The sequence below is a fragment of the Argentina silus genome, assembly GCF_951799395.1.
Source record: "Argentina silus genome assembly, chromosome: 19".
Classification (NCBI taxonomy): domain Eukaryota; kingdom Metazoa; phylum Chordata; class Actinopteri; order Argentiniformes; family Argentinidae; genus Argentina; species Argentina silus.
The window spans coordinates 3672489-3691416 of NC_139673.1; the positions used below are offsets into that span (position 1 = coordinate 3672489).

At 45.7% G+C, this 18928-nt stretch overlaps 2 protein-coding genes across 4 annotated transcripts; one reads left to right on the top strand and one right to left on the bottom strand.

The window, feature by feature from the left end:
- Positions 1 to 6596: 6596 nt before the first annotated feature.
- LOC310819695 (ras and EF-hand domain-containing protein-like) lies at positions 6597 to 10945 on the bottom strand (the record flags this gene model as incomplete). 2 transcript variants are annotated; one of them, XM_083691032.1, is made up of 13 exons in its annotated part: positions 6597 to 6858; positions 6976 to 7052; positions 7161 to 7274; positions 7664 to 7778; positions 7923 to 8004; positions 8140 to 8284; positions 8501 to 8608; positions 8769 to 8904; positions 9033 to 9133; positions 9767 to 9856; positions 10109 to 10187; positions 10305 to 10457; positions 10638 to 10945. In XM_083691032.1, the coding sequence occupies 13 exons, from the start codon at positions 10943 to 10945 to the stop codon at positions 6756 to 6758; spliced, it is 1611 nt and encodes a 536-aa protein (XP_083547158.1). In that variant the 3' UTR covers positions 6597 to 6755. The 2 variants fall into 2 exon arrangements, with proteins under 2 accessions (XP_083547158.1, XP_083547157.1); XM_083691031.1 differs by having other exon boundaries at positions 10305 to 10469.
- Positions 10946 to 11417: 472 nt separating this feature from the next.
- On the top strand, positions 11418 to 18521 carry LOC310819712 (uncharacterized protein). 2 transcript variants are annotated; one of them, XM_083691053.1, is made up of 14 exons: positions 11418 to 11494; positions 12119 to 12255; positions 12563 to 12861; positions 13108 to 13472; positions 14117 to 14227; positions 14486 to 14580; positions 15047 to 15189; positions 15282 to 15366; positions 15454 to 15548; positions 15761 to 15895; positions 16837 to 16972; positions 17341 to 17533; positions 17789 to 17886; positions 18200 to 18521. In XM_083691053.1, exons 1-14 carry the CDS (start codon positions 11437 to 11439, stop codon positions 18314 to 18316), a joined length of 2067 nt encoding a protein of 688 aa, XP_083547179.1. In that variant the 5' UTR covers positions 11418 to 11436; the 3' UTR covers positions 18317 to 18521. The 2 variants fall into 2 exon arrangements, with proteins under 2 accessions (XP_083547179.1, XP_083547180.1); XM_083691054.1 differs by having other exon boundaries at positions 12122 to 12255.
- Positions 18522 to 18928: the final 407 nt, after the last annotated feature.

Below are 18928 nucleotides of genomic sequence, written 5' to 3' on the forward strand. Positions count from 1 at the left end.
TAGCTACCAACATAATAATCCTCCATATGTGCCCAGTGGGGAGCCAGCCAGTAGTAGAGGAACAGTAGCATAGCTGAGCAGCAGACTCAAGGAGATGAAATAAGCCAATCAGGAGACAATGTGGGACTCATCCCAGCCACAAGGAGACTCTGGTGTGCACACACAATTAATTGATATAAATGTAGTGTTCCCCCTCGGGAGAGTCAGATATCCCTACAGTAGGTAGACAGGGGGAAAAACAAGGTCGACATCACACACTGCGTTTTCTGTACTAGACTTGTTGGGTTTTTTGCAGTGTAACAAAGCTGTGGAGCCCTGTCTCTGTTGTGCTGCTTCCTCCAAAATGCAGATTTCAACAGTAACAGTCTAAACAGGCTGGGTTGACAAGGATACACTCAGGATGGATCGATACTTTGATACAAACCACATCCTGTGCCTCTTTTCTCATTATTTCGCAAATTAAAGTCTGCATTTGCATCAGCCGTAGCCACGTATTACCATGGCAACCACTCCGAGACACATCATCTGGACATTATCCTTGTTTAATCTCATTGCCTTAATGATACCAGTTATGACGTCAGTCAAAGGGAGCACTTTTTGTATTAATATCTTAAACATAATATTAATATCTTAAACATATTTAATATTGTTAAAGAGCAATGCGGAAAGGAGGAGAATTCAACAAAAAGCTTTATTCTTCAGTTATAACCCTAACCCTAATCATATATTATTCATTTATTAGTCATGTTTTTAAAACAACAGATGAATTTTCCAGCAGAAAAGATCAGACACAATCCAGATCCGTACGATTAAACACATATAGATCAAACACATCCATAAGCACATGAAAGACCCAGAAAGATGTAAAAGTGAAAAACATTATCCATATAAGATCTGGACAGCTGTGTTGTTGTTTGTAAATTAACTTGTCCTGTCATACAATGGAAGTGAAACAAACAGAGTCAAGGAAAATCAAGGAAATAATGTCTGTCTATCTATCTGTCTATCCATCCATCCATCCATCCATCCATCCATCCATCCATCCATCCATCCATCTATCCATCTATCTATCTATCTATCTATCTATCTATCTATCTATCTATCTATCTATCTATCTATCTATCTATCTATATCTATCTATCTATCTATCTATCTATCTATCTATCTATCTATCTATCTATCTATATCTATCTATCTATCTATCTATCTATCTATCTATCTATCTATCTATCTATCTATCTATCTATCTATCTATCTAGTTATCTGTCTATATATGACAAGTGACAATGTTTTGTAATTCAACAGAAAAGTGAGAACAATTGGCCTCGTTTGATAAGCGGAAGCACATTACATCCATTTATTTCAGTTGAAAAACATGTTATATAAGGCACACAACAAAAATAAAAAGTTTAAATGTTCCACCTGGTTAATGATTTTGTTCAGTTCCAGTTGTATACTAGCAGTGAAAGCACATTCAATTACTCTGAACGGTAGACTGCATGTTCTGTCACCAATAAAAAAACTGTCTGACTCACCGAATCAAAAACATTTTAACTCTAACTCTGATTGTCTTGTTTTTGTATGGTTGAGGAGGAGGAAGAAGGAGGAGGAGGAGGAGGAGGAGGAGCAGGAGGAAGAGGGAGAGTGGGTTGGTATAATCTTTCAATGACTTTCCACGTGTGACTCATAAAACACTCACATAAGAGCACAATGCATTTCCAATGCAAAATAAACATAGCTCAAAACTATCATAACATCTAAAATAAACACTACATCGAGGGTAGTACGGACCAATCTCAAGTCCTCTTAATATAGACATAATATTCTTGAGTGAAACCCTATCAGGCTGACTGAACCAACCCCACCCAAGATGATTAACTCTTGAGCTCCTGGCCCCTTCAAAGTCCCCACTGCACAGGGTCAACCGTCAGTCAGCCTACCATCTGGTGCTGCAGATCACCTTGACACAAGTCCTCGCCCTGGCCCTGAAAAGGTCACTCACTCACTCCTTCTTTTGTCCTGCCCCTTAATCCTGTGGGAGGGTCTCCTCTGAGCTCCCCCAGGGACGTGCAGCACAGCAGCAGCTTTGTGAAAACAGGTAGACAATAGGCCTCTCCACCTGTACAGGTAGACAATAGGCCTCTCCACCTGTACAGGTGAGATGCACATGGGGTGGAGGAATTACGCAGTGGCAGAGGAGACGGTCCTCCTGTGTGAGATTCTGTTTCTGTGGCCACACCTCATAGGAGATACCCCACAGATACCCCACAGATACCCCAGCAGATACCCCACAGATACCCCAGCCGCAATTCTAAATTAGTTTCTCTCAAATAGAAATGACACGACCGTAAGTTGCCTCGAGGCAGTACCTGTGCAGTAACTCTGGAATTACTCCAGTGACACCATTGTATTGACATGCAGTAATAGCACTCAACTCAATACCGTGAAACGACCAATAACTATGTGACAACAAATGTTACTACTATAGTAAGTACAGTGTTACTACCGTACACACAGGTTGGTATGGTATGTTTCTGGGGAGCCACAATTTTATGGCTGAAAAACACATTGCAAATCAGCTACAAAATAGCTGAGGCACAATTACTTATTTATGGCTCAAATATAGCTACCAACATAATAATCCTCCATATGTGCCCAGTGGGGAGCCAGCCAGTAATAGAGGAACAGTAGCATAGCTGAGCAGCAGACTCAAGGAGATGAGATAAGCCAATCAGGAGACAATGCGGGACTCATCCCAGCCACAAGGAGACTCTGGTGTGCACACACAATTAATTGATATAAATGTAGTGTTCCCCCTCGGGAGAGTCAGATATACCTACAGTAGGTAAACAGGGGGAGTACCTGTGTAGTAACTGCTGTATTTACTCAATAAATCTCTTATGTGAAAAATGCTCATAGTTACAGTCTGTGTGAGCATATTGTACTGTATGTGTCCAGAAAAGCAAACACGTGCCCATAGCCATCCAGAAAACATGAGGGCTATAGGTGAAGTACTGTATGTATCAGACTCTTCTCTATTCTCATCTGTCCCGTCTCTTTTCTATCCAAAGCATTCCCTTTCAAGAGAACCTCACCACCTGGGAACATGGTTCCTGGAAAACACGTGAACCGATGTTGATGTCCTAGTGTACACTGTTTCTATAGTGTGTGTGTGTGGAGATTTATGTTATGAGATAAGCACGACAAAGACATGTGAAATGTGACACTGTGTTATCTAAAATGACAACGATATCCATGAGAATTCACATTTCCTGAGATTCTAATAGACATGGTCATGTAACTACTTTTTCAACACTTGTATGTGTGTATGTGTGTGTGTGGGTGTGTGTGTGTGTGTGTGTGTATGTGTGTGTGTGTGTGTGTGTGTGTGTGTGTATGTGTGTGTGCGTGCGCATGTACGTGCGTGTGTGTGTGTGCGCGCGTGTGCTCTACTCTTCTGCAGCTGCAGAGGACGGTGGAAAACTCATCTCATATTAACAGCAGATCTCTCTGTGCTCAACTTTTAATTTAAAATGTTTGCTAGGCCAAGCCTGGATGACTATTTGGCTCTCGCTCACACATACATATTGCATTCGGCCCTGACACACTGATCCCACACACTCGACCAGATAAAACAGTCATTATATAAAGAGTAGAGGCATGGACCGATTGATTGATAATCAAATTAACCGTCCCTTTGATTGAATCTCAAGTGAGCCAGACCCATCAGTAATTCACAGCTGTCCGCTACCCTGTTTCTTGTTGGTTAAAAAGATCGAAATTCCGCATTACTCCAGCTGGCAACACAGTCATTTATATTTCACATCTAGATGTAAACTTCACTGGTTCATCGATGTGTACTCCTGTAAAATACTGTATGATATGGGATTTGTATTCAGCTTGTGTTTAGTGTTTGACTCAAGGATTCAAAACTGAATGTGGAAATGGTGCACTGTACAGATCGAAATTACAATAACACACACAATGTATTAAAAATGACAAAATAATAACATCAAACATTTAGTTTAAGACCGACTCATTGTGCAGTTTCTCTTGTCAAGGAAAGTTAAAACAAATAACTGTAACACAGATATTATGGCAGCACAGTAGATGGAATCAGCAACTGCCATCAATCATTGTGGACAGAGGATTGGACGCTGTCAGGATGATGGATGACATTGGTGAGAAGAGAAGAACAAGCCATACATTCAACTTGTGAGACCAAGTTTACACTGCGATACGTAAGCGTTTTCATAACACAGATAACTTGACGAACGATCAGCACTGAGGATCTTTGGGGAAAAAAGGGAGAGTCGTAACATAGTAGTAAAGTAAACATCCAATACACCGAATATGGCCCCCCTGTGGAAAAGAAAGGATCTCATCAAACGATCCTCCTTCAATCACTGCGTTGTTTGATTGATAATCGCTTGAATGACTGTGTAAATGTCATCATCCAAAGCTGATTTTGCTTCCCGACATGGCAGGGGAGTAGTCAGTGTGGCAATGTGGTAACAAAGGCCGAGCTGCGTACTAGTCTCACTGGGGATAGCGAGAACACTCTGTCTCTGTACAGCAGAAGCTCTGAGAAATGTCAAAATTACCAGGTGGTGGTAATTGCACTGGAAGACTGAAATAGCTGCGTTTTAACAGGATGCCAACATTGAAAGCAGCTGTGGACGAGGAAAAACAAGTCAAGAGTCAGACAAAGTAGTTTTTCCTCTGTCGCCACCACCCCAATAAACTAGCCACAGTGTGTAATACATGCTGTTAAGCCCTTCACACTTCACGGTGCCTGTGGAACGGACAGCCACCGTGGTTTATCCGTCTCCTGTAGTTTTGCCATGTTTTTTTTCTTTGTTGTTGTTCGTCATCAAAACATGTCAGGCTGATTGTAAATGTAGGAGTTCGAATTAGGTCACAAAAGCAGAGAGGGTTAGCTGTCTTCTTCACTGACCTTCTTTGTCCTCTAATGGTCGATGTTAGGGGTATTAGAATATTTCAAAATGAGGAAATAATGAAAAGAGAGAGAGTTTTTTTTTTCGTTTATCAGATATTCCAGAGATGAAGTTGACTTCATACTAAGCTTTGGCTCTGCATCTATCTCTATGGCTCAGGCCTGGTGGTTCTCCCCTGACCAGTTCATACGGGCATGCCCAATGAACAGATCACAATCGCATTCAAGGGTATCTTGATAGACCATTCTATTCAAGCCCTAATTAAGCCTTTTAAAATTGAGTCACAGTTAAACTATGTGATCAACAATTACACCTTCACAATTTATCTTCAGTTTACTTATCTCAGCAATGTGTGGACTCTGGACTCTGGACGACTGTTTGAACGACAATTGTAGCCATTGGTGTCTAAAGCAATGCATATGTGTGCATCTTAACCAAGTCTGGATTCCGTTCTATTTTTAAATGTGACTCATTTACTTCATTACATGAGCCTAGTAGAGTCCAAAAATGTTTTCCCCTCAAAGTTGTGGAAGCTATTCCTATGTGTGGTTTTCTCACAATTAAATAACAATCGAGCTCCTCCTTATTTTTTTCCGAATCCCTTACGCATAGTATTTTATGGTTCCACCTCAAGGGACAGTTTTAGACAATTTTCCAATTATGAGTGCTAATTTGTGTCATGCACAACTACGTAGTTATATTTGAGTGGGCAACAACCACATAATAAACTGTGTACCTGGTGTGTTTCCATTGACTTGGTGTACATAAGTCTACACCGCCATCTGCTGTAAACAAGGACATCATTACTCCTCTTTCTGACAACCATGCAGAATCTCCTTGTGGGTCGATACAGCGCTAATCTCTCTATCGCTGCGCTACTTTTACTAGGAGGGAGAGAGTGGCCCTTGGAATTCGGAAAGTATCAAATCAAATAAAAATGACCAGTGGGTATCACCATATCCTCTATTTATATGGCATTTTTGTTTGATCTGGAATTACGTTTATTATACATTAATGACATTTCTCTAACATTGTTATATTCTCTTGAAATTGGTCTGTAACAAAATAACCCACACATTAGGGGCTCTGGGTTGAAGTCGAGCTGTTGCGTGTTGTCGTTGGGGCTCCGTGATTATTTCGAGCGCCTCCTTGCCACGTCGGCTATGCTGTGAATGTGAATACTGCGGCAGAGAGGTTTGCATGGAAATAAAGTGATGTCATTCCTACAGTTGCGCTTTCAATTGAACTTGTGTTCGTTTAGGGTTATAGGAGGAAACCAGCGTGAACCTGCCCGTCTCCAAAATGTTAAAAGGTAAACTGACCAAATGAAGGCCAAGAGAAACGAGGATGGTCTGTCCGCAGCTGCCCGCAAAGCAGAGCTACTCTCGAATTATTTTGGATAATGGCGTGATATAGCAAACTGGTGTGACAGCTGTTTGATCTGTAACACATTAACACTACCTTAATTAAGGGTTGTTTGTAGTTTGACTTAATTATTCATTTACAGATAGTTTATTATAAGTAACTCATTGATGGATATCATGAAAAGTGTTTGATTTAAAATAATCTTTAATGCAATGAACTATACAATATAATTATTTAAATATCTACACAAAGATTGTTTTATACACATTTGTACTCATACAGTATTACTCATTGTTGTGCAGACTGGTTATTATACCTGCTCTCAGTCAGACAATGTAAACGTGTGTCTGGACCACACTGACATATGATCTCTTCTAGAAAGTAAACATGAGAACAGAGCTGAAACAGCCATCTGGAAAGCAGCCTCTGAGGTTACATCCCACAGCAGCTGATTGTGCTCCTCTTCTCATCGGTGTGACTCTGAAGAACCTGGGAACCAGACGTGTGCCTCAACCCGGGATTGTTCGTCACCTCCCTGTCGAGAGAGAGAGAAAAGAGAAAAAAAAAAGGGGAAAAAAGGGAAATTTAACAGAAGCCTGTGATGCGTACCGCACAGTAAAGAGGAAATCAAGGAGGAGTTAAGAAGAAATACCTCGCGAGATGAAGGACCGCTTCGACAACATTCGTCCCCTCTTTGGCACTGGTTTCACAGAATAAAGCGTTATAAGCCTGTAAAAAATGAAACAAGGGAATCGTTCTTAGAGAGACATCTTCCCCCTGTGACTGGCAACATATTCCTTTCATTGACGCATGTGACAACAGGTGAAGTGGTCGAACCGTGGCCAGCCTCTCTCCTCGGGCCATGGTAACACAGCTCCCCTCAGGCAGCTCTGACCTCAGGTCAGCCTTGTTCCCAATCACACACATGGGGACCGGTCCCTCTGTCGACTCCTGCAGGAAAGACGTGGTCGTTTACATTTTTACATTTCACACTTACGGCATTTAGCGGACGCCTTTATCCAAAGCGACGTAGAACAAATACATTTGTTTAAGTAAGTGAATCATCTGTGCAACAGTCATCATAAGACAACGTAATCAATGCTCACACCAGGGGCCATTGGCAGTCGTAATGCCAGAAGCCAATTTTTGGTTGTTGAGTCAGTGTCATAAAACAAACATGAAAGACGTTAATAATACTATAATCATGATGGCGGTGTGTGGGCTAGATTGTGTCCTGCACCTTAGCCTACATGACCTGGGAGGTGAAGAACCTTTATGACCATGTCGCTCAACCACTGACCTGAACTCGGGGGGGGGGGTCAGAAAAACGAACAGCCTACCTGAATCAGGTTCATCCATTGCCCGATATTAAGGAAGGTGTCCTCACAGGTGATATCGTATAGTAGCAATATCCCATGTGCATCGCGGAAGTAAGATCTGGTGATGCTGCGAAACCTAAGAGAATGGGATATATCCCCTCTTATCAGTCAGAGCTACAAATAGGCCAGTTAGATATAAAGACATGGGTCAAAACAGCACAATACAAACACAGTAGTTTGTGCCCTCTCTGTGTAGAACATTTGGCTGACGGGCGCTTACCTCTCTTGCCCAGCAGTGTCCCATATCTGCAGGGTTGTCTTCTCACCATCCACCAGCATTCTCTTGGTTTGACAGTCCACCCCTAAAACACAAGACCATTCACAAAAGGCGGAAATTCTGTGTAGGTCAGAAAATGTTCAATTGCTCAAATGGTTTAAAATGGTATGTGAGTTACACCAGCGTACCCCTGCTGTATACTTGGCAGCTGCTTGCTTACCCACTGTGGACTGAGCATCTCTTCTGAACTCATGTGTGCTCAGGCGCAGTAAGAAGCTGGACTTCCCAGAACCAGCATCACCAGCCAAGACTAGTTTGTATACGGGGTCAGACCCATCATCTTCGCAGGCGTCTGTGTGGGCTTGCTGATAACACAGAACAGTTGTGTGAGGGAATGATTTATTAAGCCTCTCGAACTTAACTCTTGACTGTTGTCGTCATTAAAGGCATCGTTGCAGATGTGTCACAGCTGCACATACGGTTTTAATAGCTGCAACGATAACAACACTCAAAGTCAAGTGTGACTGGCGTTTAATGTATCCACATATGTCTGACATGTCTTCCCTCTCACCCAGCGTTACCTCTGTTGGGAAGGCCGGGAGGCGTTTGAGTTTGGCTGCGGCAGTGGTGCCCGGGCAGAGGTGACCCACAGGACTGACCTCCTCCAGCCTCCTGGGCCGTATCTTGCTCTTGGAAAGGGAACAGAACACAACATCAAATGACGCCATGATAGCAGAAAACAACTGATCTGAAAACAAACTTAATTATGGTTGACATTAACTTATTTTGGCTGGATGTGGTGGAGATGTAGAGGCTAGATGAGTCATATATACAATCTCTGAGACGTACTGCTCTGTCGTTCGGTCCAACATCCTCAGCTGAAGACTTTTGCACGTCGAGTGTCTCATTAGGCTTTCTATTGGGTTCCCAGCTCCGAGAGTGGCTTAGATACTCTCTTGACATTGTTTTCAAGTTCTCTGTCTCCCTGGGTAGAGGGGAAATGTATAACGTTATACTCCTACAGCTCTGTAAGGATAAATGACACACAAGGAAGTCCCATCCATGCAGATATTCATTGTTAGAATAATGAAATGTAAGCGCTCATGGACACACCTACGGTCTGTTCTCTCACAGCGGAGATGGTCCAGCGTCTCCTTCATTCGGGAGGTGTCTGTCTGAGCTCTGACAAGGGAGCTCTTCAGTTTTGCATTTTCCTGAGGATCAACGTAGAACTTGAGGCCTCATAAGGAAATATACTCACTGAGAACTTTATTAGGAACACTATACTAATACTGGGTAGGGACTCCCTTTGCTCTCAAAACATCCTCAATTCTTCGTGGCATTGATTCCACAAGATGTTGGAAACATTCCTTTGACATTCTGCTCCATGATGACATCACGCAATTCCTGCAGATCTTTCAGGTGCACTTTCGAGCTGTGAATCTCCCATTCTACCACATCCCAAAGGTGTTCTATTGGATTCAGATCCGGTGACTGGGAAGGCCACTGACGAACACTGAACTCATTGTCATGTTCATGAAACCAGTTTGAGATGACTTTTGCTTTGTGACATGGTGCATTATCATGCTGGAAGTAGCCATAAGAAGATGGGTAAATTGTGGCCATGAAGGGATGCACATGGTCAGCAACAATACTCAAATAGGCTGTGGCATTCAAGCGATAATTGATTGGTATTAACGGGCCCAAAGTGTGCCAAGAAAACATTCCCCACACCATTACACCACCTCCACCATGAGAAGGTGTACAGGTGTTCCTAATAAAGTGCTCTGTGAGTGTATATTCCCTGCATATGAATATAAAATTGAGACCATCAGCTCATACTGCACCTTCATAAGCCTCTCCACAACAGCCTGTAACTCGGTCACCTCCCTGTCATGTCTCCTCTGCACTGAAGTGGCCTCTAGATGCTGCTGTTCCTGTGCTCGCAAATAAAGAGTGGCTCAACTCACCAGACCAAACAGGAGGCCTACAGTAATCCTGTGAATTAAGTCATTGGCTGTGTTCCAAAATGCCTTCTTGCGCTCTATCTAGAGCGTATAGCAAGTACGGATATGCTCTAGGTAGAGCGCAAGAACGCACTTTGGAACACAGCCGTTATGTCCGTCTTGGCATCAGAGAATGTTTATGAAATAATCGGCGTCATCTTGTGGCGTCACCTCTTCACGCACAAGTTTTTCTCTGTGATCGAGCTGCTGTTGCAGTTCCTCCTTTAGCTCAGTCAGCTGGCGAGCGGCCAACTCCTCTGCCCTGTTGATAACGGCAGAGAGAAACAATGATTTGATGCAAACATTTGTGGCATCGCTGTACTTTATGCATCTCCTTACAGATACTGTACTTGTCTGAATAGCTGACTAGCTCTCTCACCGTCTCAGGCTGCTCTCTAGCCTGTGCTTCTGTAAAACATGGTCCTTGCTCTCACTCACGAGTGCTCTGACCAGGGTCTCATAGGGCTGCAGCAAGGTGCCCTCTGTAGAGGAGTGGATCTGCAGGTACAGCTCCGCCAGTTGGTCCCTCAGCCTATCATCAAAACTGTCAGCCATTTAATCAGTCTGAGAGTTTTTTCCATATCCAATGTCACTATCTTTAAGTGATAGCTAAGATGTGCACCTTCTCTGTTTTAGTTAGTGGATTACATTCTACGTTACACTGAAAAAGGAAGAAAAACACGCTTGCAAACTGCAAGGCATATTTGCATACCTTCCGAGGTAAGAAAAATCACCATCAAATGTCTCTTCAAATTGCTCCCATGCATTTCTCTGCGTCTGCGCAGGTTTGCAGAAAGGGCCAAGATCCAAGGCGCGAGAAACCTCATTCAACCTTGCAGAGAAATCACTAAAGTCAATATGCCCTTCTTCATTGACATCAAACTTGTTGAACAAAAATCTGATGTCGGTGTTGAGGACATTGAGCTGTTTGCAAACAAATTTAAAGTCCTCCATTTCGATCCTACCCGATTTATTCACATCGCATGCAGAAAACAATCTGTGCAGCGCTGGTCTATTCATTTTAGTCGATTAATCCAATTTAACGTTATGCAGTCGTCCCTAATCAATACTATGGTAAATTATGCGTAGTAAAATGAAAAATAACCGACATTACAATTCCTTCGTGGATTCTGTTTTTACTAGTCTACAGGTGGGCGACATCAATCATGCAGATTAGAGGGGTGTGTCTAATCCTGGCCAAAACTGTGTGAAGCGCTATAGAATTTACTCAATGGCTTCAACTAATATTGTCTAAAAGATATTTTATTTGTATACTATACTGCGATTGTGTCACTTGGTATGTTCGAGAGAAATGCATTGCTCACACAACCAAACAGGAATAGGATCTCCCTGCGTGTGTGTGTGTCTGTATGTGTGTCTGTGTCTGCCGCCACCTTGTGGCTGATACATGCAGCTGCATCCTATTGCGGTCATTGAACTCGGAAACAAAACCTGCGAAGGCGCCCGAATCACTTCCTGTCAGTCAGGGCTGATTGAAACACAGAGGAGACATGGCAGACATGGACGAATTGTTCGGCAGTGATGGGGAGAGCGACAATGAACAACCAGGTAAAGTTGCTAAAAAGTGACGCCAACACGCTAGCCAAATAGCCGATTACTGAAAACCTGTCTGCGAATTTTAGCTAGCGAATAGCTAACGCGATCTAGCGAAGCGAGCGAGCTAGCTATCTAGCTAACAAGACCAGTGCCAATTGTGGTGTCGGCAAATGCAATCCTACCAGTATCTAGCCCTCAGTGAGCTAACCAAACTATGATTTGGGTCCAAATCTGTCCTCACGCGTACGGGCGGGCAATTTTGAACGACCCTTCACAGTCAGCAAATATCTGTATTTCTTGCAGTGCATCCTGTCTACATTGGCTAGCTACGGTAGACATCGTCAAAGTTGTTTATTGTTTCTTACGAGCGGTGCAGTGAGATGTTTACTTCACACGGGGCCTCAACGGTGTTATACATATACAATAACTACCTAAATGCTAATATACGCATTGCATTGCGTATATTACGCAAATGCATTGAACTCTATTCTGCACACTGACAAGTTGTATACGTGAATGATGTGATATATGTAATAATGACTATACCCAGCTGAAAAGTAAGGTGTGTGTCCGTCTATCTATCTATCTATCTATCTATCTATCTGTCTATCTGTCTATCTGTCCATCCGTCCTCAGCAGTGGAGTCTGCCTCTGGCTCAGGCTCTGACTCGGAGCCGGAGAGAGCTCGTTCAGCCAGCAACGCCTCTGGCAGCGACAGTGACAGGGGGGGAGACGACGATGATGATGATGAGGCAAAGCCAAGTATTAACAAGGTGGGTCCTCCTCCTCCCATGGCTCTTTTGGTCTGAGCTGGCAACATCACAGTAGTAGTGTTGTCACGATACCAGAATGTTGACATCGATACCACGTTTAGTATCAAAATCCTCAATCCCGAAACAGTACCCTAAGTCACTAAACTGTTAGTTGCATAGCTGCATCTACTCATCGTGAAATTAGACTACTTTTTAAGATCCGAAAAAAATTGAACAAACCTCGGTTTTGGAGTGAAATGTCACTATGTGCAAATGTAATTAAAGATTAATTAACGTATAATTATTATTTATTTATTTTTTTAACAAGGAGTTGTTTGGGGATGACAGTGAAGATGAGCGACGTAGCAGACACACCCAACACAGCGCCAGCGACAACCAGTCAGAACACTCAGGCAACCAATCAGAGGCCAGCATGCACTCCGAGCCGGAGGACAACGACCAGTCAGACGCTGAGCCGCACAGCGGGTCAGAGTGCGGCCGTCGGGGGGACGAGGATGAGGAGGAGGAAGAAGGGGGTCGTAGGTCAGACGCAGGCAGTCCCATGTCAGGGGCGGCGAGTCCCCCGTCAGGGAGGGTCAGTGCTCTGTCAGCTCACTCAGAGAGGAGGTACGTGCTTCATGGTTGGCTTCTCCCAGTGGGAAAGCTTCAGTGGTACAAAGTAGTGATTAGTGATACCGTTTACTAGTGATACCAGATAAATTGCTGGAGAAAAAAATTGGCACCCACTGATTGCTTATGATGCTGATGCTTACGGCCGTTTTTGTCCAGGCCCTGCGCTGTGTCTGGATATCTGGAACAATGACTCTCTTTGTCTATATGCCATTTAGCTTCCATTTGTCTTTGCTCTCCCAGTGTGCACAGCGAACCCGGAACCCCCCAATCGGGGCCCGGCACCCCCCACTCTGCACCAGGCACCCCCCACTCTGCGCCAGGTACCCCCCACTCTGGGCTGGGGACCCCCCACTCTGCACCAGGGACCCCGCACTCTGCACCAGACACACCCCACTCTGCCCCAGACACACCCCACTCTGGGCTGGGGACCCCCCACTCTGACGGGGAGGGATCAGTGAGGGAGAACCAGTCAGAGGACGAGAAATGGACGGGAGCAAAGAGCGACCAATCGGAGGACGAGGAGGAGTTGAAGCCGAAGCAGTCAGACGAGGAGAGGGAGAACTCTGATGACGAGGGGGCGGGGCACCGGAGCAGGAAGAAGACAGGTACTGAAAAGTGAAGAGCCAATGGTTGTTGGTCTGCAGTGATGGGATGAAGTGATGGGATGCAGGGAACTAGGAATGCCCTCAGTTTAGTTAATTTTAAATGAATCAATCAATATTACTTTATTGATCCCAAGAGGGGATATGATCTTTGCCACCAGCAGCAGACAGAACCCTAACCCACTCTACAGAGCCAAACCGAGCTCAGCAGAGCTCAACCATGCTGGGCTGGTTACACATCCACAATAGTTAATATCAGATATCAGAGCCAGCCCAGTATGGTTCGGGTTGGCCCCGTAGTGTCTAAGGCCCCATAGTGTGTAAGGCCCCATGTTAAGACAAACAATCCAGGCAAACAGGCAGGCAGGCAGAGTAAAGAGCCTGATACCTGTACATCATACTTCACACATGCCCTGTGGAAAAAAACAGGGCCAAGTCATGTGGTTCATATGCAGTCATACAGTTATCCTATAAAAGAGCAAAACCATCCTTGACCTTGATGACTCTCATGCTACTCATGACCATCAGCCGTGTCTGCTGGTGTTGTACTGTGTCAGCATTCCTCAGTCACTATGTCAGCTGGACATAACCTGTCGTAAGGCAGTCATAACCCCCCCTCACGCTATGACGTGTGTATGACTTCTCAGAGTCGCCGAAGGCCAGCGACAGCGAGGACGACTTTATCGGGCGGAAGACCAAGAAGAAGGCGGCCTCGGACTCGGACTCAGACAGCGACGTGGGAGGGAAAGGGAAGAAAGGTAAGGGAACCTGAAGACCCACAGACTCCGGTCTGTCCACCAGTTCTAGCAGTGCACACAGTAACCAGGATGAAACATGGTCCTCTATGGCTCAGTATGGTCCTCTATGGTCCTCTATGGCTCAGTATGGCTCACTATGGCCCTCTGTGGCTCACTATGGTCCTCTGTTGCATTTTCCATCCATAGTGCGCTATTATAACAGTCTCTTTATTTCCCCCCCAACCCTACACACACACACACACACACACACACACACAGGGAAGAAGCCTGCCGCAGATGACCTGTTTGGGGAGGCAGATGACATCTCGTCAGACAGCGATGCTGAGAAGCCCCCCACCCCAGGACAGCCCCTGGTGAGACACGTCACATGGTCACATACACTCCAATGATGAAGACACACGCTGAACGCTGCCAGGCCCAAGAGTGTTGAGTCACCTGACGCACCAAGAGAGCCGAGCGGGACCCTGCCCTGTGCTCCCTGAGCTGATCCCTGGAGCCAATGGCATTGACTTAGTTAAGACCGATCTGTGGGTCTAGACCAGTCTTATTTTAACTGTAAGACTAGTCTTATTTCAGTAAGCCAGTTGTACAAACATTAAGACTAAGTCTGACCAAAAGTTAGACTTAAGTCAAAGTCTAAGTCTGTCTTATGCAATTGATACTGTGTTCTGTCACACTACGTTCTACGGTGTTCTTCTCAAAGCTGCTTTTTTTTTTTTTTTTTTTTCCTTCTCAGCTTTCTTCTAATCGGTTTTATGAGCCGATCCCTATTATAGATTGTTAACTCGTGTGTGTGTGTGTGTGTGTGTGTGTGTTCAGGACGCTGAGGAAGGGATGGAGGGGGAGCAGGAGGAGCCTGTCGCTGAGACCCGTATTGAGGTGGAGATTCCCAAAGTCAGCACTGACCTGGGATCAGACCTGTACTTTGTCAAACTGCCCAACTTTCTCTCTGTGGAGCCCAGGTGAGACACTCCCCTTATGTTCACCTGTCCACACGTGTGTGTGTGTGTGTGTGTGTGTGTGTGCAGTATTAACGTGCTCCTGTCCTGCGCAGGCCATTTGACCCCCAGTACTACGAGGATGAGTTTGAGGATGAGGAGATGTTGGATGAAGAGGGAAGGACCAGGCTCAAGTTGAAGGTGTGTGCTCTTCCAGGGTGATGTGTGTGTGTGTGTGTGTGTGTGTGTGTGTGTGTGTGTGGAGCTCATGCCATCTCCTTGGTTTAGGTGGAGAACACAATCCGGTGGCGAGCGAAGAAAGATGAGGAAGGAAATGAGACCCGGGAGAGCAACGCACGCATCGTCAAATGGTCCGACGGCAGGTCAGTGTACACACACACACACACTTACACACACACACATACACACACACACACATACACTCTCACACACACACTTACACACACACACACACACACAGATGAACTAGCACTTAACATCTCAACCTGTATGTGGGAGGGGGGTGGGAGGCAAGGTGTGTTTGTGTGTGTGGCATGTTGTCAAAATGTGTGTGTGTGTGTGTTTCCATCCACAGCATGTCCCTCCACCTGGGTAACGAGGTGTTTGATGTGTACAAAGCCCCTCTACAAGGAGACCACAACCACCTGTTCATCAGACAGGGCACTGGACTGCAGGGGCAGGCTGTGTTCAAGACCAAGCTCACCTTCAGGTAATACACACACACACACACACACATGAATATATACTGTATTCCAACGTGTCATTAACACACACACACACACACACACGGTTTGTGTTCATGAAACTTCAAGTATCTCACACACACGCACGCACACACACACACACACACAAAGAAATGTTCTTTGCAGTGTTACGGAGAAAAACAGAATCCACTGTGAACCCGGCCCCCTGTCTGAGCAGGCCCTGAACCCTCAGCCAACACACTGTGAACCCGGCCCCCTGTCTGAGCAAGCCCTGAACCCTCAGCCAACACACGGGCACCAAGTAGCCTTCAGGATTTAATCATGGAACACTAAACAACAACAACAACACACTCCATCTAAGCTCCGTTCAGAAATGTTCTGGATGCTGTTCTACCTCCCTACAACATGTGGAGGTCTTTCCCCACTCAGTGTTAAGTCACATTGTTAAGCCTCTTAGACCCTTAGGGGGGGTGTTCTGTCCTGTCCTGTACAGAGCGCTAGGTTAGCTCACAGGCCGCCGCTGCTGGCCCCAAAGCTGCTTACAACCCCCCCCCCCCCCTGCCAGGCCGTCACCGTAGAGGGACCGCTGGGCTGTTGGCTTTTGATCAGGCATGTACTTTTTTAAGAAGTTATTACATGGAAGAACATTGCTTGTTTTTGTTTTGATAGGAGACTTTGTACTGGCCTCAGGCCAAAGTATTGGCACAGTCAATAGTACACAAAGAACAAAGGGTGTGTGTATGTGTGTATGGCCACTTGTGATTAATGTGGTGTGTGTGTGTGTGTATGTATGGCCACTTGTGATTAATGTGGTGTGTGTGTGTGTATGTATGGCCACTTGTGATTAATGTGGTGTGTGTGTTTGTGTGTGTGTGTGGCCACTTGTGATTAATGTGGTGTGTGTGTGTGTGTGTGTGTGTGTTCTCTTGTCCCCCGTCCCCCCCAGACCCCATTCCACAGACAGTGCGACCCACAGGAAGATGACGCTGTCTCTGGCTGACCGCTGCTCCAAAACCCAGAAGATCAGAATCCTGCCCATGGCCGGACGTGATCCCGAGTCCCAGCGTAATGAGATGATCAAGGTACCTCTCACACACACACTCAAACATCCCAGGTCACACTCAAACATGATTACATCAACTCCTCTTTGGAGTTCTGCAGTGTATGGTTATGAAGAGGCTCTGATGTCATGTGAATGGAAGCCCAACTAGTGGAAACAGATATGCTGTCTGGTTCTGCCATAAACAATATTACAGACCGTGCTGATGTTGCCAATTAGTATCATACATACTCCCTCTCATGTCTTAGATCATCATCATTAGTAGTAGTAGTAGTAGTATTATGATTCCCTGCCCATGAAGCAGATCCCTCATTCCGACTTTTCCATAAATGCTAACGGATAATTTGCCAGTCGGGAGAGTGTGTGATTGTAACTGTGACGCCCGTGCAGAAAGAGGAGGAGCGTCTGCGGGCGTCCATCCGTCGTGAGTCCCAGCAGCGGAGGATGAGGGAGAAGCAGCACCAGAGGGGCCTCAGCGCCGGCTACCTGGAGCCCGATCGCTATGACGACGACGACGAGGGCGACGAGGTCGTCAGCCTGGCGGCCATCAAGAGCAAATACAAGGGAGGAAGTGGACTCAGGGGTGAGGAGACACACATACACACACACACACACACACTGTACAAGTACACACACACACAGATTGTACGCGCACACACACACACACACACACACACACAAGCTCCCTGTTATGAACTGTGTAAACCCCAGCAGAATGATAAGCCGGGGATTTGGATTTGAAAAACTGGTTTATGACACCTCTCCCTCCCACTCTTTGATCTCTCTCTCTCTCTCTCCCCCCTCCCTCTCTCCCTCCCTCCCTCCCTCCATCCCACAGAGGAGAGAGCAAGGATCTATTCATCCGACAGTGATGAAGGCTCAGACGATGACAAGGCCCAGAGGCTCCTGAAGGCCAAGAAACTAGACAGTGACGAGGTGAGTGCACTTCCATACTCTACCAGCAGGTGGCGGTGCTGATGCTAATCAGGACACACTCAGGCCGGTGTAGCACCCACAGGGACACCTACGGCTGAAGGTGGGAAAGGCAGCTATTAGGGCTCACCCAGAGACACGGGGTAAAAAACCCGATCGCCATGTCAACAGACAAAAGTCTCCCCGCTCTGTTCTCCTCCCAAACACACGATGATCACTGTTATCACAGCCAGTCCTGTTCTACAGTGCCTCAGTTTACACCAACAAGACTCCTGGTCAGGTAGTAGTGATGGTGCCATGTTTCCCCTCTCCGCAGGAAGGAGAGAGCTCGGGGAAGAGGAAGGCTGAGGATGATGACGGTGACGAGGAGGTCGCCACCAAGAAGGCCAAGAAGTACGTCATCAGTGATGAAGAGGATGAAGATGACGAATGATTATTATTTTTTCTTTTTTACTGTACCGCTGTGATCAGTGTTCTGTCGACGTGGCATGGAAAGCAGTTTCTTTTGTATATTTTCTATGTGTGTGTGTGTGTGTGTGTGTGTGTGTGTGTGTGAGAGAGAGAGAGAGAGAGAGTCATGATGTGCAGTTGAGATAGGGAATAAAGAGAAGGTGCACTAGATGGTTACCTCACCATGACCAAAACTCTCAGCCTCTTCTTTTGATAAGTCATGAGTCATGTCTTTCCTGTTTCAACCGTTTTATAACATTCACTTTCTTTGAAGGAAAAAGCAATGATCAATTCATGATGGAGGAGGGTGAGAGGGGGATGTGAGGGAGGGGGATGTGAGGGAGAGAAGGAGTGGGGGGGGGGGGGAGTTAGTCTTTGCTGCTGTGACAGACTACCCTGCTAGACCTACTTGGCTTTGAGGAGAATGGAGAGAGGGGTGGAGGGAAGAGAAGGAGAGAGATTGGAGGAGGATAGAGAAAGGAAGGAAGGAGGGAGGGACGGTGGCAAAAGGAGGAGAGGGGGAGAGAAATTGGTGGAGGGTGGAGAAGGGAGGGAGGGAGAGGGACAGCGATGCGTGGTGTGTGACACTCGATCC

What these genes read in the sequence shown, in the direction of transcription:
- LOC310819712 (XM_083691053.1), top strand. Translation starts at nt 11,437, where the DNA reads ATGGCAGACATGGACGAATTGTTCGGCAGTGATGGGGAGAGCGACAAT. An exon ending in CAAAGCCAAGTATTAACAAG is followed by an intron (nt 12,256 to 12,562) that starts GTGGGTCCTCCT and finishes TTTTTTAACAAG; the next exon opens with GAGTTGTTTGGGGATGACAG. An exon ending in TTTCTCTCTGTGGAGCCCAG is followed by an intron (nt 15,190 to 15,281) that starts GTGAGACACTCC and finishes TGTCCTGCGCAG; the next exon opens with GCCATTTGACCCCCAGTACT.